Raw genomic sequence first — 27,258 nt, forward strand, 5'->3', positions numbered from 1 at the left:
GTGACAAGTGAGGACACCCTGGCGGAGGCTACTAACCTTGCCGAGGGCACGTGGTAGGACGTGGGGGACCTGGAATTGGATTCTGGGTCTGGCTCTGGAGTTCACACTCTGCCACCTCTCACCCAGCCTCACACGTCCTGCAGGATACGGGTCTTTAATTCAGTCCCTGTATTAGGGGCTCCTACGGCCTCCCAGTCATCCAGGTCTCGCCTTCAATGGTGGGTTTCCACGCACCTCGACAGTGGGCTGCCTGCTTCCATCCTGAACACAGCAGTCAGGGCAGGTGGAGATGAAGTGAGCCTTGGAAGCCACAGGCCTCACGGATGTGGCTGGCCAGGGATTCCTAGCTGTCCTCTAGGCTGGCTGCTTCGGTGCCATCGACTGCTGTGATCTTCGGATCTCTCATTTTATCCTGGATGCTCCCTTGCTGCCAGGCCACCCTGATTTCTCCGAGCCTGAGCTGCGTGGGTAGCTCTGCAGGGTCATCGGGTCTCCACGCCGTCTCGCTGCATGGAAAGTGGTCTTGAGCAGCATCAGCAAGTCCTCGAGTTTGGGTGGTTTTCAGGAAACATTTATCTTCCCAACCCCCAGACTGCTTTGTGATGAAACTCTCCTTCTGTAACTGTACCACAATAATTATCATTGTGCAGTGCATATTACATGTTAGTGTCACATGCAGAACTGCACTTGCAACCTGAAATCAGCAGACTGTCCCCAACAGACGACTATTGACTGAAGTCTTAATCGGACCCCTCACTTGAGTACTGGATGTTGGGCTGGAGGCTGGAAACCCCTGGGCTCAGCAGCAGTGAACTGCCTTCCTGGAGGTGGCAGCCTTGTCTCTGCCAAGCCGGGGGAGTGGTCCCAGTGGGAATGGGCTCTGGCTCCTTGTGAGTGGACAGGAGGCTAACCTGTGTCCAGATGGAGAGAAACCTGTGGGTCACAGTTAGCTTTGGGACTTATGGGCATGTGCAGAGCTCATCTTGAAGGAGGGGGACGCCTCGGCCCCTGGCCATTCCCACGAGCAGTGGGGCTACAGCTGTGGAAATAGGACCCAGCCTTTTGACGCAGTGTGTGGTGGGCTGGAGCGGGGAAGGGTTGTGTGTGCAGGTGGTGGGTAGTGTGTCTGCCACATGTACGGACATCTCTTCTGGACCCCACCCAGGGACTTTACAACTTTACTATGGGAACGAACCCAGTAGTATTTGGGGCAGTGGGAATGGTTCTTTACTAATGCCTAAGATCCCTTAATAGGGCAGAAGCCATAATTGGGCAAACCTTATGGGCCAGGCATCTTTGCATGTTATCTGATTTAATCTGCACCCTATGAGGTAGGCGGCGTTATCCACTTTCACAGGTTAGGAAATGTGTGTAAAGATCAGTAACTTGCCCAGGGTCACCCAACTAGTAGCTAAAGTGGCTACAGTCCCAGGTCTGCCACTCTAACCGCCCAGAATGGCCTGTATCTTACCATGGCCATTCTCACCCTGCTGCCCCCCTGAAATAGTCACTGCTGGCTTCCCTAGCTGAGGACACTGGGCACAAAGGCTGGACACTGGATTGCAAGTCTGTGCTTGCAGCCTGAGGCCCGCTCTAAGGGAAGGCAGGTGGCCTGCGTCTCCTTTCTGCAAAACCCCCTGCCACCTGCTGTGTGTTGCCAGCCTGACTCACTGACTCCAGCTAGGACGGCCTTGTTTTCCAGGAAGGGGTTTGGAGATTAAGATAAGCCAGCCGCCTCCAGTTAAAGGCCCTGCTGCCTTTGAAAGGGCCGGGAAGCCTGCCAGTCCAGCTCCTTGATTTGCTCGCTTCTCTCTGTGGCTGGGGCTGCCTCTCCTCTCATCTGTCCCTGCCTATCGTTGGGCATGAATACTGGGGCTCTTTGGAGACAGGCATAGGACTCCCTGCAGAGGGAGGCAAGGGATTTTACAACTGGTGCCCAAGCTTCTCTGGGGCTCCTGGCTCCCCCGTGTCCCGGTCTGTTCTTCCTGGGGAAGCTGCTCCTGGCATTTAGATAACAAAGAAGCAGAAAACAGAACTGGCCTCCTTTCAACCTGCCTGTGACCTCCTCCTCCAGCCCCGGTAGAATCCAAAGCTCTGGCCTTCCTGAGCAGTGCTTCTTCCTAACTTACACGTGGATGGCTTTCTAGACCAAGTTCATTTTCTGAAACAGAGAATGAATAACTCACTCTACTACCTCCTCCCCTTCATGGCAAAATGTTTTCTTTTGTTTGCATTTTCATGGCTGCTGGATTCTAAAATCAAGCTGCAAGATGCTTTGGGGCTTACTAAAGTCGCGTGGCCTTTCCAGGCCACGTGGAAAGGTTAGGTGCACCCAAGGTAACTAGGGTTGGTTATTCTCTGTGAGAATCAGAGGGGTGCAGAGTGGAAGCACAGCGCTCCATTTGCTCCCTGCGCTGGTCATCCTGCGGAGCGTGTGCTTTCTAAGAAATGCCAGCCTGTATCCAGAGCCTGCTGGCCAGATTAAGCCAGCTGTGGACTTAGTCACAGTGACTGTGCTACCAACAACAGCAACATGGACATTTAGGGAGGAGCAAATAAGAGGAAGGAGGAAATAGGACTTCTGATCTCTGGGCGTTTCCAGTGGAGGGATTTGGCTTGTTCATGCTTCCACCACCAAGAATCAACAGTGGTAACAGCTGTGCATGTCTGTTTGCTTTACATTTTTAGATAAACATTACAATGAAGTTCTCTGTCCTTTACTCTCTGCCAAAGGCAACCGCCATTCTCAAATCTGCTGGGTATTCTGTTCAATTTAAATATTTTTACATATATGCATCCATGAACACCATGTAGTACTGTTTTGTGTGTTTTAAAATTTTGTATACATCTTAGCATCTTCTTCATAGTACTCTGTCACTTTTACATTCAAAATTATGTTTTTTTGAGGCCTGGTTTATGTAGATTAGTCTTTTTTTTTTTTTTAGTTGAACAGTCACTTTATTGCTTGGTTACATAGACAAATTTATGCGACCGGGGCAGAGGCAGTGGGTGATTTGTATTTCCAACTGGGAGAGAGGACTCGCTTAGTCTTATAATACTGAGCCAAATGGTGACTCCGACTGCCTATCAGGATCAGATGGAATTTAGCATCCGTATTCTTTCTGCCCCTTTCAAGATGCTTTCAAACAGCAACTGCTTTCTTAATTACATGGTAGAGACCTTCAGGGAGATCAGGATCAAGTCCCTTAGACTTAAGGGTTCCGAAGGTTTTATTGCCCGTCACAAAACAGACCTGTGCAACACCATGTGGTTCTCTCAGGATCACACCTGAAGGAGTCAGGCCATCCTTGGTCAGTTTGTAAATCTGTTCCTTCATGTCATCAGATGTCAGCTTCAGGCAAGCGGGGATGCTGCGGTGATAGGGCAAAGCCCACTGGGACGGGCCCTTCCTGGCGCAGGCATGCGATCCATGATGGTGGCAGTCAGGCAGCAAAAGGCTGTTTTTATTTTCTTATGGTAATTTCTTCTTGGTAAATTAAGTGTTGAATGTTGAGTTTTATCTTTGTTTTTTGAAACAGCATTTCACTGGAATGCAATGGCGCGATCTCGGCTCACTGCAACCTCTGCCTCCCAGGTTCAAGCGATTCTCCTGCCTCAGCCCCCAGAGTAGTTGGGATTACAGGCACACGCCACCACTCCCGACTAATTTTGTATTTTTAGTAGAGATGAGGTTTCTCCGTGTTGGTCACGCTGGTCTTGAACTCCTGACCTCAGGTGATGAGCCCACTTTGGCCTCCCAAAGTGCTGGGATTATAGACACGAGCCACAACCGTTGAGTTTTTAAAATACTGATTGCTCTCAGGGCGCCATGGCTTACACCTGTAATCCCAGCACTTTGGGAGGCCAAGGCAGGAAGATCATGAGGTCAAGAGATCGAGACCATCCTGGCCAACATGATGAAACTCTTTCTCTACTAAAAGTACTATTAGTTGGGCGTGGTGGCTCACACCTGTAGTCCCAGCTACTTGGGAGGCTGAAGCAGGAGAATTGCTTGAACCTGGCAGGCAGAGGTTGCAGTGAGCCGCGATCACACCGTTACACTCCATCCTGGCAACAGAGCAAGACTCCATCTCAAAATAAACAAACAAAACAATGATTGCTTTATATGCCATCCACTTCAAAAGGGGTTGAGTTCTGCTTCAGGCATGACATGGTAGCTGGTATTAGAATGTACTCTTCCACTGAGAACAGCTAGAAAAGGTGGACAGTTTTTTTTTTTTTTTAAAAAAACAGCTGTTTGAAGACATGGAATAACAACCAAGTCACTGAAGAACAAACGCCCTGCAGTTTTTGAAAACAAAAGATCGCCCCTGCAGTTAGAAATTGGAGGTCACTGTGGTAGAATCCAGATAGCGGGGTCTTCAGGCACCAGGAAGGCCGGCAGGGGGACACTGTGGGGCAGAGCCACGGCAGGCCAGGCTGGGAGCTATATCGTAGGGTGCTCAAATTCTACCAAGGCTCTAAAATATCACAAGTGTAATTAGGGGTGCGTTGTTTAAAACAATACTCAAGGAAGTCAGTATCTTAATAGCAACACCAGGGAGCGGTAAGACCCCAAGGGCTGACTTGACTAATGGCACAGTGACTAAACTGCACTGTAAGGAAAGTGGACCCAGGTAGTGTCAGGGTGAGGTTTGGCTGAGCTGGGATGTCCAAGTTTGGGACCAGAGCTGACCAGCCCTATACAGTAAAAAGAAACACTGAAAACTCCCCAGAGAACTGCTTTCTCCATTTTCACCCTAGAGCACGGTCTCCCCTTGTCCTTCCAGTGTGGAGAATAAATACTGAAGAATATTGACTGGGCCAGGTGTGGTGGCTCACGCCTGTAATCCAGCACTTTGGGAGGCCAAGGTGGGAGGATCACGAGGTCAAGACATTGAGACCGTTCTGGCCAACATGGTGAAACCCTGTCTCTACTAAAAATACAAAAGTTAGCTGGGCATGGTGGCGGGTGCCTGTAGTCCCAGCTACATGGGAGGCTGAGGCAGGAGAATTGCTTGAACCCGGGAGGCAGAGGTTGTAGTGAGAGCCAAGATCGCGCCACTGCACTCCAGCCTGGCCACAACGCCAGACTCCGCCTCAAAAAAAAAAAAAACAAAAAAAAAAGGAGATCGATTGGAAATAACACCAAATTCTTGGCCTGTTTTGGTGTTTTGGGAGTGGCATTTTCAGCTTTCCTTGGGTGGCCACGTGTCTATCTTCAGGCACACAAAGACCAAGATCTCACCAGGTCTCTCCCCTGTGGAAGAGTGGTGACATCCTCTGTGTGACGATACATTTTAGGTGTCAATTTGACGGGGCTAAGGGATGCCCAGATAGCTGGTAAAACATGATTTCTGGGTGTGTCTGTGAGGGTGTTTCCAGAAGAGACTACCCTCTGAATCGGCAGACTGAGTAAAGCAGACGGCCCTCCCCAATGTGAGTGGGCTCCATCCGATCTGCTGAGGGCCCTAACTGAACAAAAAGGGGGGGAATAGTGAATTCACTCTCGACTTAAGCTGAGACGTCCATCTTCTCCCACTACAAGACATCAGCGCTCCTGGCTCTCCAGCCTTCAGACTCTGAATGGGACTTACACAGCCACTGCCACCCTCCCCCACACTGCCAATCTCAGGCCTTTGGGCTTGGACTGAATTACAGCCCGCAGATGGAAAATCGTGAGACTTCTCTGCCTCTAAGCGCATGAGCCAATTCCTATAATAAACCTCTCTGTCTCTCTACACATACACACACCTTATTGGTTCTGTCCTCTGAGGATCCTCAGTCAATACACTCAGTCATCCTTTGAAACGCTCAGCTCCGGCGTGGAGTTGACCATCGTTCTTCCCTGGCTGCTGTCACTATGGGTCATGGTGCTCGCAAGCCTCCTTAGATGGTTGGCTGGGTGAGAGGGGTGCATGTCCCTGGGCTAGCTGGGCTAGTTGTCTTGTTCATTTTGCTATGTCACATTTGGACCCTTTATGATTGGAGTGTGAACTACATTTACCAAACTCTTTTAAGTTCAACACAGTAGCTGGAATCCGTACATCCTGGGAGTAGCTCTTCAAACACTTTGGAACTAGAGGCGTGCACGGTGGTGTGTGTTCTTAGGTACGCGTTTCCTGGCTGAACGGTCCTGAAGTAGCATAACACCTCAGCTTGCTAAGAGGCCCACTGTGTGCTCCTGCTTTGCAGGTGGGGAGATAGAAAAGATTCAACACTTCTTTTATATATTTATTTATCTTATATCGAATAAGGTATTACCAAAAAAATTGGAAAATAACCCCACCAGACTAGTGCAACCATTTTGGTTCATTTCTTTCCAGTCTTTTTTTTCCTACACAGTTTTAAAAACATAGGTACAGGGCTGGGCGTGGTGGCTCAAGCCTGTAATCCCAGCACTTTGGGAGGCCGAGGCGGGCGGATCACGAGGTCAAGAGATCGAGACCATCCTGGTCAACATGGTGAAACCCCGTCTCTACTAAAAATACAAAAAATTAGCTGGGCATGGTGGTGCGTGCCTGTAATCTCAGCTACTCAGGAGGCTGAGGCAGGAGAATTGCCTGAACCCAGGAGGCACAGGTTGCAGTGAGCCGAGATCACGCCATTGCACTCCAACCTGGGTAACAAGAGCGAAACTACGTCTCGGAAAAAAACAAAAACTAAAACAAAAAAACATAGGTACAACCATAGTGTTTATATGATTTGTATATGCTTTTGTTGTCACTTAACATTACAGATATTAGACAATCTTTATCACTTTTTAAAAATACACTTAAAAATCGCATCCCATTGAGTGAATCCTATCTGTTAATTATCATGCTATTCCTAGATTAACATGCTTAGGATTTGGAATTCTGCCTTCCTATGTCAAATACTGTTATATCTGTAGATTTTTCCATGTTTCAAATCATTTGCTTTGGCTAGATGACCAGAAGGAGGAGAGGAAAGAAAGAGTCTTTGCGTCTCTATAAAGGTTCCCAGTGTTGGGGGAGGGACCGTGAGAGCAGGTTTCCTCCATGCTGTTCTCGTGATAGTGAGTTCATTCTCACGAGATCTGATGGTTTCAAAGTGTGTGGCGCTTCTCTCCTCGCTCTGTGCCTCTCTCCTGTCGCCGTGTGAAAATGGACTTGCTTCACCTTTGCTTTCCACCGTGATTGTAAGTTTTCTGAGGCTTCCTAGTCATGCTTCACATATAGCCTGCAGAGCTGTGAGTCAGTTAAACCTCTTTCTTCATAAATTACCCAGTCTCAGGTAGTTCTTTATAGCAGTGTGAGAACAGACTGATACAGTTCCCAAATTGCTTTCAGAAGGGTTTACTAGTTTGCACAGACATGAGCAATTACAAATGTGGCATTTTCTCCCGTTCTCTCTCCCCTCAGCTTTGATTATTAACCTCTCTTCCGGAATAATAGACTAATTTTTCTTTCATCAGGGCAATCTTTTTATATTGTTAGTGAAGTTTCTTATAAATTGTCCTTTTATGATTCCTTTTAATTTTTTTCTATTTCTAGTGTGGTTTTTGAGTTGCACATAAAAGAAATGCAGATAAGCGCCGTATCTATAAAACAATGAGAAGTGAGGCTTCCGTTCTTGGCCCTCATTTCTCCTGGCTTTACCTAGAGGCAACCACTGTTTCTAGTTTACTGTGTTTCTTCTGCTTCTCGTGCGTTTTTACCGGGGACTCCTGGATTCCTTGCCCTCTGACTTCCCAGTGCTCTTAGGTTCTCTTTAAAGGGAACCAATCTCCTCCTGTGCCTCATTTGACCAGAAGCAGCCGGCGGCGCCAGTGAGTAGCCACAGCTGCATCGTCAGGCCCGGAGCATCTCTCTTCCCTAATAGGTCCACAGTGGTCAAAACTCTAAACACGTGAAGAGTTACTGGGGCGGGTAGTGAGGATGGGAGCCAGTGGGGGAAGTGGCCTGGGAGGGAGATACTGCTGGGTAGATCTCAGCTTCCTGAAATCGTAACAGGGGATGTGGACCAAAGGCTCAGCTCTGTGTGTGGGAGGGGCAGCATTTCTAACCAGGTGTTAGTAGTGGCTGCAAAAGTGGAGTTTTCTGGGTTCTCAGGTGATCTCTTTAAAGAGACCTAAGAGACTTGAAGAAGCCTAAGAGACTGACGGCTGACGGAAGGCTTCACAGTCCTAATGTAATAGCTGTAGTGGACAGCAGAGGGAGCTGTTGGCCGCTTCTGGCCCAAATGTGGCTCGGGAGTAGCTTAGTGGCTCCTGTGATCCAGGGCCTCACCCATCAGTGGCGAAGTCCCAAAGAAGACTTTGGACAAAACGAAGGTTTGCCTTCCCGGTGTTGCCCGGGTGATCTGGTGCTCCTGTGTTACCCTTACGTGAATTTCCCTGTTGCAATATTTGCATTGCAATGAATTGAATTCCAACATTGACTGAGCTGCTATTTTGTGAGACCGATGCCGTTCATGCATACCTTTCAAAGGGCAGTCGCTGTGCACCTGGTCTGCACTGGCTTATGCTGAGGTGAGTAAGGCTCAGTCCTGGACTCAACGGCATCAGAAATGTCCACTGAGAACTAAAACAAAAAAACAAAACAAAACAAAAAAACAAGGGCTGGAATTTAAAGCACTAGGAAAGTGGTGCAGATGAAGCGTGATGGGGGTTCATGATGGGGAGGGCTGTCATTGGCTGAAGCAATCAGGGAAGGATTCATGGAAAAAATGCCATTCGAAAGGGCTTTAAAATGGGTGCAATATTTTAGAACTGTTTATTATGCAATGTTAATCTCCTAGAAGGGTGCATCGTTAGTAGAAAAAACAGGGAACACGGGAATGAAAGCTGGGCTCAGGGGATCAGCCAGTTGCATTACAATCTCAAATGAAGTGCAGAATGATTGGTGGTGAGACTGGAAAACACATTTGGGGCCATATATTTGAAGGACCTTGACTACCACTCACAGTAATGGAGAAGCAATAGCTGTTTATAAGCAGGAGATTCTGGATACAAAGCAGAGGAGTTGGGTTTTATGCCTTCCTGTCATTTCTGAAAAGATGAGTAATTTTTAAAAATAGCCAGTGAAATTTAGCTCCTATAAAAGGTGTGATCTTTGATCATCAATAAGGACAATCAGCTTCTACAGCTGAGAAATCTCTGAAAAGCCATGTCACACATCCCTGGGTACAAATGACTACCTAGTCTACACCAGTGCGTCTCAAGCTTGAGTGTGCGTCAGAATAACCTGGAGGGTTTGTGAAAACACAGACTGCTGGTCCCACTCCCAGAGTTTCTAGGACAGCCAAGAATTTGATGCCAATGCTCCTGGTCTGTGGACCACACTGAGAACCTCTGGGTTTAAACATCTTACCTGACCTTTCTCAGTATGTCCATTGGGTGGCAGCAGAGAGCGCCACAGGCACTGCACAGTGGTCAAACCTGGAGAGCCCGATGCCATGGAGGGCTATTCTGTGTATTCAATGTAGGTCATTTTTGCTGCCAAATGACATACAAACCATCCACAACATGCTCTTCAAAATTCACGGATGCGTTGTATGAGAGGATGATTGGTGACTTGAATCTTGTTCCTTTTCCAGGATGTCCTCATCCCCAGCCCCAGTTCAGACACCCTCTGCCAGGCCCCCCAACAAGTCTCTCCTTTACAAAGTGAATAGTTTTGGTCGGGTGCGGTGGCTCACGCGTGTAATCCCAGCACTTTGGGAGGCTGAGGCAGGAGAATCACGAGGTCAAGAGATCGAGACCATCCTGGCTAACATGGTGAAACCCCTTCTCTACTAAAAACACAAAAATTAGCCGGGCGTCGTAGCACGTGCCTGTAGTCCCAGCGAGTGAGGAGGCTGAAGCGGGAGGATCGCTTGAACCTGGGAGACGGAGATTGTAGTGAGCCGAGATCCGGCCACTGTGCTCCAGCCTGGGCAAGAGAGTGAGACTCAGTCTCAAAAAAAAAAAAGTTTTAATAACTTGCAAGGTCACCTGCAAAAGGGTTTCTGTTTGAGTAATGTCATGACCGTAAAGCTGGCAAGAAACTATATCACCAGCTGATAGTTTGAGTCAAACTGGGAAATTATGAGCAAGCGTTTCCATGAACCAAGAGGAAGTGTCCAATCATTGATGAGAGCAGGTTCACAGCTGTGTACGAGCTCTAGGAGTTGGGGAGGCCTGTGCAGACCTACTTCCTTCAAGAAGGAAAGAGAAAAGAAACACGTTTTGAGTTTGGGTGTTTAGGACGTTGGGAAGGCTATGTTGTAGGATTTTGGTTTTGGGGGAGATTGGTTTGTTGATTTTCGTTTTTAAGTTCTGAGAGTTATTTTCTAGTAACGAACTATGTACTGCTAGATTTTGGACTAAAACTTTCTATATGTGTGAGTGTTTGTCGGCGGGGGGGGGGGGGGGGGGCGGGGGGGTTGGTGGTGTTGGGGAGAGGAAGGAGCAGAGTCAAAAAGCCCTGAAAAATGATAGGATGGATTAGTGCTTGAAAAGGGAAATGGGTCCAGAGCTCAGGGGTTAGCTGTGGCAAAGTGGTGTCCTCTTGACATCCTCTACCCAGATCTCACAGCACACTTCCCACTGTGTCTCAGCAGAGACCAGCCCTGGCCAGACCTGGTGCTGACATTAGCCAGATGCTGCCCTGAGCGAGATGGCATCCTGCCATGCCCGCTCCATCACCTGGGAGATGCCTCGTCAGCAGCTCCAAGGGCCTTTTGTGGGAAGGCACGAAAGTCTGTCCTTGCATCCCCGCTTCCCTTATTACCCAGCGGTGGAAGTTCAACCCCAGTTCTTCTATCTTCCTGAATTCATTGCACCCTTTGTTGTCCCTGTTGGTGGTTTCTTCCTGTACTCTCTTTTCTAGATTTCTGTAGAATTTCAGAATTGGTTGTGATATTACACATGATTGTCTCTGCTCTGCCTGTTGGGGATGTTTGGCAGTGACCCAGTCTCCCCACTTTCCTCATTGTGGGTGGCTCTATATTCAAAAAGGCTCTTATGCCCCTTCTAAGTTCTTTCTTCTCCAGGCTAACATCCTTTTCTTCTTTAAGTCCATTTTTAACATTGGTTCTGAGTTAACTCTTAACCCCTCCCCCTCCCTCTAGTCCGTCCTGGTCACTCCTCTCACTACGGAGGGAGCCCCTTGAGGAGAGAGAACCACGCCTTTCTCCCTCCGGGTCTCCTGTACTCAGCACAGCCCCTGTCAGACAGCAGGCATTTCAAATTAAACAGAACATGATAATTGCATTTATAAATGCAAGGCAAGACTAGATCGTGTTATCGGGTTTGTCAACACTCATTTGGTTCAGTCTTACTGCACATATAGGCAATCAAAACATTTTAAATGGGCTGTGCTTAAGTGTGACACCCCTCTCTTGTGCTTTACAGCACGCTTGAAAACATTGCATCTCCCTTAAAGATCTGCTTCTTGGATTCGGGCTATTGAGATCTTTTCCTTCTTCTATGTCATTCCCTCAGCTTCTCAAGAAGTTGTCAACTGGAGCTGCTTACCCCTCATGAAAGTGCACAGGGACACAGCCTTGAGAATGATCAGCTACCCTCACTGCCCATCAGTGGTGCAGTGAGCATGGCATCCCTGCTTGGGATTTGCCCATTCAGTCTGCCAGTTACCAAAACGATATTCGATATTCGTGTTTTAGTGTAAAGGTTTAGCATAAAGGTTACCTCCCCGGTGACGCTTCAAATCCGAACTGCTCCCTTCCCTGGGCTCCTGTGGTGTTCCGTCTCTTGCAGCACTTCCGGATCGGGGTTGGTTGATTACAGTTATTTTTCCTACATCATTAGGTGGTGAGCTTCTCCAGGACAAAGTCTGTGTCTCATTATTCATCTTTGTTTGTAGCAGGTGCCTGACAAACACTGATAGAATTAAAATAACTTTTGTTTGTCTCACATTTTGATAAATGAACAGGGCTATGTTTACCTAAACTTTTATGATTTCATACACGGACAGCATATTTCCTCTTGGGTTTTTCTCTTCCTAAACTGGATAGATCTAATGATTTCAGTTTTATGTCATAGGGCAACCCTCCACCTGGAAGAATTGAAGGGGTTTCTGGTTAATTTGTAGATTGTTGATAACGAATCCACCTTGTTCTGGTCAAAAGGTGACAAATCTGGTTAACTTCAATCAACAGAAGGCAGAGAGTCAACTATGCTTTCTGCCAATGATTACTTTTGTTATATGCTTGAGATCAGATACTAGTTACTTGTGACCCAGTTAATATAGATAGCATTTTCTAATATTTTCAAGCATTACTTTAATGCTTTTTAATACCTGTTTTGAACATACATCTTTTAAACTCATTATGTATTATTCTATAATGTATAGAAAAGTCATACTTTACATAATTCTTATAGGCAAAATTATCTTTGGTATTTGGGACTTTTTTTTTTAAGAATAGTATCCTCAAATTGAAATTATTGTGTCAAATAATATGAATGCTTTTTTGATTCAGTTGGATTTTTAATTAATTTTTATACTTGTATAATTCATACTCACTGTGGAAAAAAATAGCTAAGCAATTAATAATAAAGTCCCCCTTCATTTCACTATTTAGCTCTAACTACTATAAATATTTTTAGGTTTGTCTGTGTAGGCTTTTTTCTCTACATGAATGTTTATTTCACAAAATGTGAAATCTTTGTTTATACTATTACATAGCCTTTTTTCAAATTATTGTGAATTTTTTCAGGTATAAAAAGATATTTTCTCTAAAAAAAATGTATTTTTTCAACTCAGTTTTAGCAACTGCATTGTATTTCCTGGAATAATAATACTAATAGTTAACATTTATTTTGTAATTTTTATATGCTAAGCAATATTCTATTTGTTTTATATACCTAAGTTCATTTAATCATCACAGTTATCCTGTGAGATAGCTACTATTACTCTATTTTAGCAAAAAAAAAAAAAAAAAATCATGCATAGAAATATTAAATAACTTGCCTAGTTATGGGTACACCATAAATACGCATGAACCAATAGGTCATCGGGGAACGTTTTAGTTGTTTCTTTTTTGTTTGCCACCATAGGAGATGTTGCTATTCATTCATGGAACAAATTATTCATTGAGCTCCCACTCTATGCTGGGTGTTTTGCTAGAAGCTTTGCATATAAGGGAGAAACTGTTGCAGAAAGTACGCTTTGCTGGGAAAGAGACCTATTTGAAAGGATCCTGGCATGAGACAGGGTTTTCTCTCTTCTGTTTGCTCCCATCGTGGAGGGGAACTCCATACTGCAACAGCGGCACCTGGCGAGATGTGGTTTTGTCTCTTCCATCAGCAATGATATCTCCCGCCCCACTTCCTTCCTTCCTCCCCTCCTGCTCTGCACACCTGCCAGGGTGAGGCTTGTGGAGTTGACCTTCTTTCTTCCTGAGTCAGACAACCAAAGCCAGAGGCGTAACTTCAGGGGCTGGTCCTGTACCTCTGATTCTGTTCTGTGTTTTAAGCAGAGTTTTCACTGATAATGAAAATGCGTAGGAGCGTTCATCGCTAGTTATTAAAGAAAAATGGAATTGGTTACTGTACAGTGTAATAGTCCCAGCTTGTTCCACCCTTTCTTGCAGGCTATTTACTCATGTACTTTTAGTATACTGGGGAAGGCTGAGAGATCTTTGGGCAGTAGGTAGGAAAGAATAAACAGTCAGTGAGTTTTCATGTATTTTCTTTTAGTAATAGCTTCTGGCCAGGCGCGGTGGCTTATGCCTATAATCCCAGCACGTTGGGAGGTCTAGGTGGGCAGATCACTAGAGGTCAGGAGTTCGAGACCGGCCTGACCAACATGGAGAAACCCTATCTCTTCTAGAAATATAAAAATTAGCCGGGCATGGTGCTGTGTGCCTGTAATCCCAGCTACTGAGGAGGCTGAGGCAGGAGAATTGCTTAAACCGAGAAGGCAGAGGTTGCAATGAGCTGAGTTTGTGCCACTACACTCCAGGCTGGGTGACAGCAAGACTCCATCTCAACAACAATGAAAAACTTTATTAAGATATAATTTACGTATCATATTATTCACTCTTTTGAAGTGTAGAATACATTGGCTTTTGATACATTCACTGAGTTGTACAACCATTACCACTGTTTAATTCAGAATATTTTCATTACCCCAAAGAGAAACCCCATACCCATTGTCGCTTCTCATTCCCCCCACCCCTATTCCCTGGCTCCTGGCAACCACTAATTTGGTGCAATCTTGGCTCACTGCAACCTCCGACTCCCTGGTTCGAGCAATTGTCCTGCCTCAGCCTCCTGAGTAGCTGGAATTACAGGCGCGCACCACCTCGCCCAGCTCATTTTACTTCATGATCGTCCCGCCTCAGCCTCCCAAAGTGCTGAGATTACAGACGTGAGCGACTACATCCGGCCTCTACTTTCTGTCTATGAATTTGCCTATTAGGAACATTTGATAAAAATGGAATCATACAATATGTGACCTTTCATGTCTGACTTCTTGACTTAGTGCAGTGTTTTCAAGGTTCATCTGTATTGTAGCATGGATCAGTGCTTCTGTATTTTTTAAGGCTAAGTAGTATTCCATTGTATAAGTAGACCCCCTTCTGTTTCTTCATCCGTCAATTGATGGATGTTTGTGTTGTTCCCACATCTTAGCTATTAGGAAGAATGCTGCTGTGATCATTGACGTTTTCATTGCAGTTACCGTAAAGTCTCTAAAGGCCAGCCAGTCACAGCCACAGTGCACAGTTTCCTAGTGCAGAGGAAGTTTTCTGCACAACTCTGACCCTCTTGGCAGGGATACCAGGCCTGCATGTCTCGTGACTGCACGTGTTGTTTAGATAATTGTCTCTGTTTGGTGACCACGGTTTTCCTGCTGAATCTGAGTGTTGTTGGCATTGCTGACCTATGAGTCTGATGTCTTTGGTGCCGAGCCTCTATCACACTTTCAGCCAGAATCCCATTGCTGTGGACCAATAATAACAACATTCTCTTTGAGCAGGTCCTTGCAATCTGCAAAGCACTGTGTTACTTCCCTTTTCTCCAGGGCCCTATGCTCTGCTTTCCAAAGTGTTGGCCTTACTATAGCAAAGTAACCTCTGTTAACAGCTATAATGGCCAATAAGATGTTGGCCTTTCCTCAGGAGACTCACTGAGTCCTAATGTTTCCCTGGTATAATTTTATACATGAGTCAGTAATGATGAGGATGTCAGGTGCTACCATAGAGCAAAATGGCTTGTGAGGTTCTCTCAAATCTGTACTTAGAAGACTCCCTCTCTGTGTGCAGGCCATAAGCTTGGCATTGTCGTAGGAACTTAGTATTGTGTCCAAGCCAGCTTTTTCTACATCTTTCTTCTTATACAAAGACAGTTTGTGAAAAAGCTAAGATTGGTGGCAGGTTTTCAAGAAACTTTTTGTTGTTGTTTATGCTAGTTTCTTTTCCTAAAGAGTAAACATGCAGTAATTAAAAGTTTTTAAAAGAAGAAAAAGATTGATGGTAGGCCCAGGAGTTAGAAGGCTCTGGGGTTACAGTTCTCCCGCAGGGGCAGTTGCTGTTTATGAGTGTTCTTTCTTGTCTGTAAACCAGTTCTCTATGCCTGAGAGAACATTCCCTACAGCCACGGCTACTTAAAAAGGATAGCTTTTGCAAAAGACTCTTGTCAAATGTTTTTCATCATCTATAAATCACACATAACTGTTTCCCCTTGATGTTAGCATCAATGTGTATGCCAGTTTCCTCTGAAAATGTTAAGCATGACCGCTCCGTAGAGAAACCATGTTCCTACCTCTCCCCATCACCAAAGTGTATAAATTCCAAAGCATTCTTCGTGTTCATGTATTATTGTGTGTCCACTCATCCTGGAAAAAAAAAAAAAGATACTAGAGTCTATGCATGAACCTCCTTCACAACTCGACTCCCAGGATCGCTGTGTGTTTTCTCAGTCTGAGCAGTTCAGAATCCTGGTTCATGAAGGCTTTCGGTCAGGCTAAGGACTGGCTATTTCTTGTTTAAATTCAAATTTATTTTCCAATTCTGGTGCAAATATACACTCGCAATACTATCCTACGCCACTTTCTGCTACAGTCCATCTGCCTGTTTCCCATCCTATGTTATATCACTCATAGAGAACTCTGATATTGCAGTGAACAACCGCCTGGAAAGTAAAGAAATTCAAATACCTGGGAATGACGGGCTGCCGTACCACCATTGCTCTGTTTCCCTGTGGTAGTTATTCATCGGAGAGGAATTGCTTCTTTGTGATTTCAGAGATCATCTCATCTAGTCCCAGGAAGGACTATATCTAAACTAACCCAAACTGTGACTGTTCGTTACAGTCTTAAAATTTTATGGCTAGAGAAAGATGATATCTTTGACCAAGAATTACTTCCACTATCTAATTTTTATGAATTTTTGGAAGTTCTACCTCATTATAATCTGAATATTTTTTGCTGCATTGTCTGTCACTTTGCATGTAATGCAAAAAAAAAAAAAAAAAAAAAAATTTCTCTCTGCATTCCAGAGTGGATCTGGTAACTGAGAATAATAGCCATTATGTATTGAGCACATATTATGTGCCAGAAACTATACATAGTGCTTTACAAGCATTACTTTATTTTATTCTCAAAACAGCTCTATCAGGTATGTATTTTTGTCAGCCTTTTCTAGATGAGGAAGAAAAGGCCTAGAGACATGAACTAGCTCAGCAAGATGGCATAGTTAGGCTTTTGGTTAAACAGGGCAGTTTGACATGCTTGGTTAGTACTGCTCCTTCCTGAAACCCCACTAAGATGACACTGAAGGGATTTTAAAAAGTGATAAAACACTAATAGTAACAAGAGAATAGGAGAGTAAGCAAGAGCAATGACATCTGGGAATCTGGAAGGAGAGGGCAAAATGTCAATTTAACAGACCAGAAAATGGCCCAACCTATGTAGAATCTTGAACCAGGCAGAGTCCTCTGAAAAGGGACACAGGTGGAGCTAAAAAAGAATTTGTTGAAAGTTTGTATATGAAACAGTTCAATGTCCCTAGATCCTCTCCGTTCTCCTAGTAGAAGACATTTCTTCTCTGGAGCTGCTGGTTTTGGGCAGCGGCATAAGGTATCGTGCTACATCGGGGATTGAGTGAGTCTATGTGCTGAATGGTGAGATCACTGGCCTCCTCCCCGAGCCCAGCTCCAAGAGCATTGGCAGCCAGGTTGATCTCTTCCAAGCAGGAGCCTCGAGGATTCCTTTCTAGGGAAGATGACTGGCAGCTCAGGGCAAAGAACTTAAAAGATGTTGAGGGTTGGAGTTCCTTGGTGAAACTGACTAGTGGGTTACCCTCTGGTGAATTTCATAATTGATGAATGCCACCCCCACACAAACGGCAGCCCATCAACTGTTGAGTGCCTCACTCTGAAATATGAGGGAACAGTTAAGGGTCAGCATTTGAGAGAAATCTCTAATATCAAAGACATAGACAAAAACAAAGAAAAAGCAAACAAAAATAAAAAACAAACAGACAAAAACCCCAAGGAACCTTGGAAGAAACCATCTCGGCAGCAGAAATAAACCACTACAATAGCAACAACCACAGAGTCCTATGATTGATTAATCCTCAGAGATTACATACACAAGCACAGGAGGTTAGCATAAGGGAGCTCTCAGAGAAATGAAACGATCCTTGAAACTTCAAAGTTGAGAGCCGAAAGAAAAATGGAATTTAATGGTTAGAAAATGAGGTTAATTAAAGTAATCATCCAGAAAGCTGAGTAATAATAACATAAATGAGATGAAAAACAAGAGAGGAAACATAAAAGATCAGTCCAAGGAGTTCCATAGACAGGGAACAGAGAATATGGAAGTGAGAAGGACTCAGTTCAAATTTCTCCATTTCTGGAAGATGTGAATGTACAGATGTAAAAGGTCCACAGAGTGCCAAGCAGAGGGCATGAAAAACATCCACAACAATGCATGTGTGCAGCCCCCCTTTATCCCTGGGAAATGTGTCCACGACCCCCAGTGGTGACCTGAAACCTCGGATAGTACCTGCTGTAGTTTGGACGTTTGACCGCTCGAAATCTCATGTTAAAATTTGATCCCCAGTGCTGGAGGTGGGACCTGTGGGAGATGTTTGGGCCATGGGGACAGATTACCCATGTGTACATTAATTCCCTTCCTTGGGGGTGAGTGAGTTCTTACTCTTAGTTCCTAATAGAGCTGGTTGTGAGAAAGAGCCTGGTACCTCCCCTCCTCTCTCTTGCTTCCTCTCTCGCTGTGTGATCTCTGCACACGCCTGATCCCCTTCACCTTCCATTATGAGAAGCAGCCTGAGGCCGTCACCAGAAGCAGATGCTGGTGCCAAGCTTGTACAGCCTCAAGAATCATGAACCAAATAAGCCTATTTTATTTATAAATTACCCAATCTCAGGTATTACTTTCTGGCAACACAAAATGGCCCAAGAGAATATAAAAACCTATATATACAATATTTTTTTCCTGTACATAAAAACCTATGATAAAGTTTAATTTATAAATCAGACACAGTAAGAGACCAACGAAAATAATAAAGTAGAACACGTCTACTATACCAGGATCACTACTCTTGTGCGTTGGGGCCATTACTAAGTAAAACAAGGGTTCCTTGAACACTAGCACTGAGATATTGTGATGGTTAAATTGATAATGGAGATGGCTACTAGGTGACTAACGAGCAGGTAGCATACAGAGCTGGACAAAAGCATGACGCGTGTCCTAGGCCGGATGGAGTGGGACAGTGGGGATTTCATCATGCTACTGAGAATGGCATGCAGTTTAAAACTTGTGAGTTGTTTATTTCTGGAATTTTTCACTTATTATTTTTGAGCTGTGGTTGACCATAGGTAACAGAAACGGTGGATAAGGGGGACTACTGTAGTTGTGAAACTTCAGACCGCTAGAGACAAAGAACAGACCCGAAAATCCCCAGGGGGAGGCAAGGAGAGATCAGGAATCGGGATGATATCAGACTTCTCAAGAAAAGCAACATTAGATGACAAAAAGTCATGCAGCAATGCCTTCCAAATTCTGAGAGAGAATTACTTCTCTATCCCTAGAATCCTGTACATGTCCAAACTATCAATCAGGACAGTTTCAGAAATGCAATGTCTTGAAATCCTTAATTCCTGTTTACTCTTGGGTATATTCCTCCAAAATGAGGGAATTATCCAAAAAACAGACAGCATGAGATCAAGGAAGCAGGTGACCCATCCCAGGAGACAATGCCCAGAGGACCCCCAGGATGATGGCAAGTGAAGCCCCAGGATGGCACCATGGGGCTGGCTGGAGACCCATCAGTCCAGGCTGGAGCAGGAGTTTAGCGAGCTCTTCCAGGAAGCTGGGGTGGAGGCTGTCCCAGAAAAAAAAAACGCTGTTGACATATGACCAGATGAGTTTGCTCATGTGACAAGCTGTCACTTTTGAAAGCAAGCTAGTGATAAGTTAGTAGCAAGTATTAAGACATAAAAAGCTAGATAAATGGGGAAAAGGTGACAGTTGGTAGCTTCAGGAAAAACAAAAAGTTGTATAAGAAAGAAAATATCATTATAAAATGGACTTCATGGCCTGTGACTGATAACCATGTGGTCACAGGGTATAAGCACTGAATTTTGATTTAACCAAAATTATGGTATAGCTGTATTCGAAGAAATGGGGGGTAAAGGAGAGGGAGATTGAAGAGACCCGATCCTCAGTTTCCATATGGAGAGTCACTAGATAGGATCTAAAATTTAAACAAAATCTAGATATGGCCATGTAAGTGTGTAGTTGAAATATATGGTGAATAAATACCAAGAGAAATAGCTAAAAGAGTTAAAAGAGTTTGCGACTACACAGTAGGAATCAAGGAGCAAGAAGGTGCTAATTTTCATTATAAACTTATAGGACCACTGGGCTTTTAAAACCACGTATATGTATAATTTTGTCTTCTTTTTATTAAATGTTAACAGTTAACTGTTGTAGAATCAGCATTTGAACCCAATTCTGGTCTGAATCCAAACCTTACTCTAGTATCTCAATGTTGCCTCTCAAAATCATTGCTTAATATTTATTTACCTTTAGATTTTAATTTTTTTGGTCAATTTCTGATGTGTGCAGTTGACTCAACAATCTACAAACTCCTCATGTGTATGGTCCGTAGTTATTTTGCTGACCGTTGTATTCCCAGTGCCGAGTGGAGTACCTGGAAACAGCTAGGCTCTCAAAAAACAAGTTTATTTGTCATTAGGTCCATTTTCGGAGTCTCTAAATTTAAATTTTTGAATATCCACATCCCTCTTAAGCGTTGTTTCTGGGCCAGGTGCAGTGGCTCACACCTATAACCTCAGCACTTTGGGAGGGCAAGGGAGGCAGATCACTTGAGCTCAGGAGTTTGAGGCCAGCCTGGGCAGCGTGGTGAAACCCCGTCTCTGCAAAAATTACAAATAGTAGTCAGGCGTAGTGGTGTGTGCCTGTAGTCTCAGCTACGTTGGAGGCTGAGGCAGGAGGATCACCTGAGCCTGGGGAGGTCGAGGCTGCAGTGAGCAGTGATTGAGCCACTGCACTGCTGCCTGGGCAACAGAGTGAGATCCCATCTCAAAACAAACAAACGAAAAACAGAACAAAAAAAGACTGTTTCTGTGCTGCACTCAGATGTGGACACCGTAATATATGCATATGCAGAAGTGAATTGTAGTTGCACGATCCCGTTAGAGCATTCAGGATCTGAACGATGGGAGCTCGCTGCTTAAGCCGTTTTAATTTCCCCGAGAAAGGTGCCATTCCACGCAGGCTGCAGTTCCCTTGCTGGCTGGCTCCCCTTGGTGAGGTTCTGCTGCGGGCAGTCTGGTCTAAAATTGAATTAGACTACATGTTAATTTGCTTTAACTAACTGACTGAAGGGTCTTGTTCTTCCTCCCTTCAATTAACACATGTTGAGCACCTACTACGTAGTAGGCACAAGGAAGGAGATGTGTGGGAAGAAACCTGAGAAAATAGAAGATGATTAATAGTGTCCTTGCCCACAGCTAAGTGAGGAAGCTGGCCATGTGATCAGCTTTCCAGTGAGAGTGAGGACAGAAGGAACTGGTGGCTTAACAGCTAAGCCTGGGATGCCTTAAGCGGGGTGGGGATGCCAAAGGAACATGTGTTTCAACTGGAAATCAGAGAAAACTTGATGGGCAGCTTGGGGCTCACGGGAAGTGAGTCAAGACTGTGAATGTGGGGTAGATAGGACAGAGGCCCATAGCGGCCTCACGTCCTTGATGGCAGGACCCCAATTAACTTGTAATGCAACTTAACAAAATCCTCAGAAATGCCGACGGAATGTGGGGTCAGACTGGGGTGGCCCTACTGCCATCTAGAAGGGAATGCAGAGATAAGGCCGCAGGCTTCTGCTCACCTAGAGCCCACTCCTGTTAGGCCCAATTGGCTGCCATCACCCAGAACTCGGTGAGATGACCTTAAGTGGCAGAAGGAACTTGTTCTATGGCTGAAGGGATGTCTCAGAGAGCCCACGGGCAGGGCGTTTGAATCAGGGATGGGAGCATTGAGAGATCCTGCAAGTTCTTTCTCCCCACTGGTTCCTCTGCTTCCCCTGCCTGTGTCAGGTTCTTCCTCTGAATCCCATTCTACATGGTAGAGAATAGCCGCTGAGTTTGCATCCGAATAGAGCAGCTAGACAGGAACGTGGGGAAGGAATAAGATACACCTAGTTTGAGTGCCAAGTTCTGGAAGGTCAGAGGGGAGGTCCTAGTGGGAAACATATGCTCCTTACGGAGAGTTGGAGTTTGTGAAACCCCGTCTCTGCTAAAAATACAAAAGCCGAGTATGAAGGTATATGCCTGTAGTCCCAGCTACTTGGGAGGCTCAGGCAAGAGAATCACCTGATCCCAGGAAGGTTGAGTATGCAGTGAGCTGTGATTGAGCCACTGCGCTCTAGCCTGGGCAACAGAGTGAGTAGCCCTGATGTCTGTCATTGTGGCCCTGATGTCTTCCTTGAGCCAGTTTATCTCGTGCTATGACGTTCCTGTGAACTCCAGGCCACATCAATACGCCCTTCCACCTTGGGTGGGAGGCTGGGCTGGGTGACCTTTAAGCGTGTCTTCAGAGAAGCCATTTACTTGTGTTGGAACAAAAATAGGTCTTGTATAGCAGCAGGGACAGAACTGACTTGGAGGTCTGAACAGGGTCCCAATTCCCTCTTGAGGGATCCCAATTCCAGTTTCTCTTCTTATTAGCTTTGCAGCCACTAACCCCTGCAGCTGTTGAGCACTCACATTGTTGCCAGTCCAAATTGAAGTGACTTGTGAGTGTAAAATACACAATGAATTTTGAAGATTTAGTACAAGCAAATGTAAAATATCTCATTACTATGTTAACATAATATTAATGTTAAATGATAATATTTCAATATGTTGGGTAAAATATATGAGTAAAATTAATTTTACCTGTTTCCTTTTACTGTCAATGAATATGGCTGTTAGGAAAATTAAAATAACAAGAATGGCTCACTTTCTTTTTCTACTGGTTATCACCTCTAGACTCGACACCCAATGGATTGCCTTCATTGAATGGAACAAAATCACACAGGCTTGGCACCACTTTAGAAAGTTGGGGAAAGATGTGTGTGAAATCTCAATGCCTTAGCCTCTGTTTCATGTTAATTATCACATTGACCTTCAGGGACCCAAATCCTGGCCCAAGCCACAGCTGCCTGTCCCTCTGCTCTGCCTGCTGGCCACGGGAGAAAAGATGAGGACAATGATTCCTGACACGAGGCTCTGTGTACCCTTTGGGTCTGGTGATGTTCTCATGGGGACCTGCAGGCCATTCCACTACTCTGAAAAGCTTGACAATAAGGAAATATACAGCTTCCCAAGCACTGTTGGCTTGGCTGACGGGGTCATCGCTTCTTGGCTTAGGGCCAATAGCAATCCCACCACGCAAGGTTGGTGGTCTCATCTCATTAGAAGCTCTAGTTGGCAATTGTTAATCTCCTTGATTAATAGCAATGTTGAAAACAAATTAATTACTCATTAAAATGTATTTGGATAGACAAAAACTTTCCAAATATGTTGTTCTTTTTTTTTTTTTGAGACAGATTCTCATTCTGTCACCAGGTGCCAGGCTGGAGTGCAGTGGTGCGATCTCTGCCCACTGCAACCTCTGCCTCCCCTGTTCAAGCAAGTGTCCTGCCTCAGCCTCCCAAGTAGCTGAGACTACAGGCATGCACCACCACGCCAAGCTAATTTTTATATTTTTTAGTAGAGATGGGGTTTCACCATGTTGGCCAGGATGGTTTTGATCTCTTGACCTCGTGATCTGCCTGCCTCGGCCTCCCAAAGTGCTGGGATTACAGGTGTGAGCCACCATGCCCGGCCTCAAATGTGCTATTCTTAGCGAATGTGACGGAAAGTTGCCCTTGGTGATGGAAGGTTTGGGGCCCATTGACAGAAGCAATTGTATTCGTCAGGGTCCTGGTTCTTGTGTGTTGCGTATCCACGTTTGGTTGGTAGGTGACGGAGTTCCCCTTAACTTTCCTTCAGGGATGTATCCTTGACATGTACATACTCCTGAAATTCATAGAATTTTAAGATTTTGAAGACTTCCATCATGTCGCCATTCGGGATGATGAGCAACCTATCATGGCTTGTCACAGTCCTGTGACCAAACCCCACACTCTTTGTCCAGCCCCATTTCTTCCACACTTTGGAAGGCACCACGCTTCAAACTATCCCATCTCTGAGAAATCACAGTCAGAGTGGGAACCACTAATTCCTCAGCTTATGTGCAGCTCTGCAAGCCACTGCCCCACTCACAGAACCAGTTCTTCACCCTCCCTGAGACCACAGGTACCTGGGTCCCTCCCGGCGCATAAACATATCACTCTCCCTGACCTCCACTCAAGCCTCTGGCTCTAGCTCTTACACTTAGGGAGGCAACATTGACTTTATGAGAGGACCTACCTCGTTGGGAAGGATACAATAGAATATACATGTATATATGTACATAGACATTTGTAACGTAGACATAATGAGACAATGTGGGGAAAGCTTTCTATAGTGCCTGGTCTACAGATGCTCTCAGCAACTGTTAATTCTTGTTGGTTGTTACCGACTTGTTCTTTTCACCTGCTCTTTCTCTTCAACCATTGAGATTGCTCAGAGAAAGCCAGAAAATCAGACTGATGGGCTCCACTACAAAGTCATGATACTTACTCCCCTGCCGGACTCCCCATGACCTGGCAATCACTGTGTGTGTGCGTGCGTGTGTGTGCATGTGTGTGTAAGTTTTATCTACAAATATGTGTATCACCGTGTTTGTTTTTGGTAACAGCTTTATTGAGCTATAGTTCACATATCATACAATTCACCCATTTAAACTGTACAAACCAATGGTTTTTAGAAATTTTCAGAATTGTGCAACCATTACCACAATCAATTTTAGATCATGAATATGTATTCATGATTCTAAGAAGAAATTTCATACTTTTTAAGAGTCTTTCCAGACCTGGGCAACCACTAATATACTTTCTTTTCCTCTTTGGATCTGCCTATTACAGACAGTTTATGCAAGTGAAACCATGCAATATACGGTATTTCGTGACTGGCTTTTCTTTACTTAGTATAGTGTCTTCAAGGTTCACCCATGTTGTAGAATGTATCAGTATTTCATTTCATAACTAAATGACTTGGCGTTTTGTGAATATATTACATGTTGCGTATTCATTGATTAGTCAATGGGCATTTGGGTTGTGTCTTCTTTTAGACCATTATGAATAATGCTGCTGTGAGCATTTGTGTACAAATTTCTGAGGACTTATGTTTTTATTTCCTTTGGATATATACCTGGGAGTAAAATTGCTCGTCCTATGTTAAGTCTACATGTAACCATTTGACGAACTGCCACACTGTTTTCCAAAGTGGTTGGAATGTTTTATATTCCCACCAGCACAAAAGAAGTTTCTTCTTCCTCCCTGATTTCTCCATATCTCACCAACACTTGTTATTATCTTTCTGATTATAGCCACTGGTGTATGTGAAGTAGTGTTTCATTGTAGTTTTGATTTGCATATCCCTGATGACCAATAATGTTGATCAGCTTGGCAATCATTTCATCCGTCATTTTCTTATTATCTCTTGGATTCTCATTGTGGTTGTTACAAACTTTTTTCAGACTTCAGAAGGTTCCAATCCCTCCTATCCTCTCATCTCCAGAAATTACATCTCCTCTGCTATTCTGAAACATCTTCATGCATTCATTCATTCTTCAACAAATACTTATGGAGCCTTTGGTGCATGTTGATGCCTGGGTTATAAACTGGATAGACCATGTTCTTGGCCTTCACCCCTTATTCTTTCACAGTTTGGTGATACCACGTACAGTCTTGTCTCATGGGACTCTTCTATTTAAAATGCTTCAGTGGCTTCCCAGCACTTCCGGGATAAAATGTAATGGCAAAATTCATGGCAACCATAACGATGAGTGTGGAGCTAGCTCAACCCCGTCCCTGCCATTCTCTTTGCCTCACATTCTCTACTACACTCTTAGGCCTACAAACACATAATGCTTTCATATAGCTCTACCCCTCTCCCCCACGGGCCCCACCTCTGCCTCCGCCCCCCGCCAGCCCCCTCTCCCATCTGTAAGCTTCTCCAGGGAGGAGGGTGATTCTTAGGCATCCTTGTATTTCCTACAGCCCTGGGACAATGCTGCGCACATTGAAAGTACTCAACAACTGGATGCCCATTGAGTTAGTAGATGAAGAGATGGACAAGCAAACGAATGAAGGAAGGAAGAGATGCGGATCTGCCACTTAGTGCACTTTGTTTCCCTGACTCCTTCTCCCCTTCCCCTTCCTGAAAAAGAACAATCAGATCTTCCCTAATAGGCCAGTGAGAAAGGCTACAACTTTTTAGTTGGCTGAAGTTAGGGTCTATCCTGATACTCATTTCAGACTGTCCAAACAGAATGATATGCCAAGCCAGCTGAACCGAGGAGGTTTGATCTTAGTCAAGTATTTATGACAAATGCCGCTACTCTAAGAAGTTTTAACTCATGGCATGTATGTATCTATTTGAGGATCTTAAGCAAAATATCATAAAATTTTAATATAAAATGACCTCATTCTGAATATAATCATGTTAAACAGATTGTGGAGGCTTCATTGTAATTTGCGAGGAAGGCTGACGAGTTAGAAGGGCCCAGTCACAAGGTGTCTTCCCTTTTCACCGCCGTGCAGGCAGGACAAAGGTCTCTCTCCGCTCCCAACAGGAAAGTGTTTCTCTTCTGGATAGTTTTGTTGAGGAAGGGAATGGAGGAAGCGGAAGTGGGCTTGCAGTGGGGTATCCGGCCCCGTAGGAGACAGGATGCAGGCTCCCGGGCTCCCTAGTCCCTCGAATGCAGGCTGCTTTCTGTTTTCAGAAGTATATGTGGTGGCGCATATGATAAAACAGTGATAAATGCATTGTCCTGAAATCTAAATGGGAGAGGGAGGAAACGCCTGGCATTTATGATATGTCTGTCTGCTTATTCACTGAGAACGTTGTTTGGGGAGGATAACAAACACCGTGGAGAGAGAGTGTTCAGAGATCTTTGTGAAGATAATGTCTGATGAAAGGCGAAGATGATGACAACGTTCTAAAACAGGACATGGGCTCATGGCCAGGACTGATCCTGCCCTGGGGTCTTTCCCTCAACTTCCCTCCCTCCCATGTTCAGATCTTCCCAGCTGTCCATTGTCAGGTGATCACACCCCCAGGCTGTACTCCCCCGGGGGATTGGCCTCATTTCTCCCCTTGCCCCTACACTGCTAAGGACCCATGGCTCCCCCAGGATGGCCATTCATGGTCATAGCTACCCACAGCTTCTTCCTCCCTGACTCCTCCTCCCCTTCCAGATCTTCCCTAATAGGCCAGCGAGAAAAGGCTACAGGAGACAGCCTCTCTGCTCCTCTTCTGAAAAGTACTTAATGTACCAGGTGTCTAACTTATACCATTCATTTAATTCTAACCACCCTAAAAGACTGTGAAAATCACAATTTCCCCTATCTTACAGATTGAGAAACTGAGGCTCAGCAAAGGAAATTGATTACTCTCATAATGAGTAGCCATGGGACTTGAACCCATAGTCTGATGCAGAGACCTCACCCCTATTCAGTATATTCTGTGTCCTTCTTGCTACTTTCCAGATGTAGAAGTCTGGTGCAACAGAGATGCATAAGGCAGTCCTATCCGTGAGGACTTCCTGGTTATGCAAAAGTAAGTGACATGCTAGGAGAGGCACAACCACAGTGATGGAAGGAAAAGGCAGCTGG

At 45.0% G+C, this 27,258-nt stretch overlaps 1 protein-coding gene and 1 pseudogene across 2 annotated transcripts in view; one reads left to right on the forward strand and one right to left on the reverse strand.

Annotated features, from left to right (window-relative positions):
• Nucleotides 1-2,983: 2,983 nt before the first annotated feature.
• Nucleotides 2,984-5,280, reverse strand: LOC105710606 (small ribosomal subunit protein uS15-like; annotated as a pseudogene).
• Nucleotides 5,281-7,045: 1,765 nt separating this feature from the next.
• The window catches only part of MYZAP (myocardial zonula adherens protein), a 125,889-nt gene continuing 105,676 nt past the window's right edge, over nt 7,046-27,258 (forward strand). For both annotated transcript variants that reach the window (XM_012443032.2, XM_064361344.1), the window contains exon 1: nt 7,046-7,159. In XM_012443032.2, the coding sequence (XP_012298455.2) occupies nt 7,061-7,159 (99 nt within the window). In that variant the 5' untranslated portion in view covers nt 7,046-7,060. The remainder of the gene's footprint in view (nt 7,160-27,258) is intronic.

Source organism: Aotus nancymaae, unplaced genomic scaffold (assembly GCF_030222135.1).
Source record: "Aotus nancymaae isolate 86718 unplaced genomic scaffold, 86718_ANA_hifiasm-v0.15.2.pri h1tg000041l, whole genome shotgun sequence".
NCBI classification, from domain to species: Eukaryota; Metazoa; Chordata; class Mammalia; order Primates; family Aotidae; genus Aotus; species Aotus nancymaae.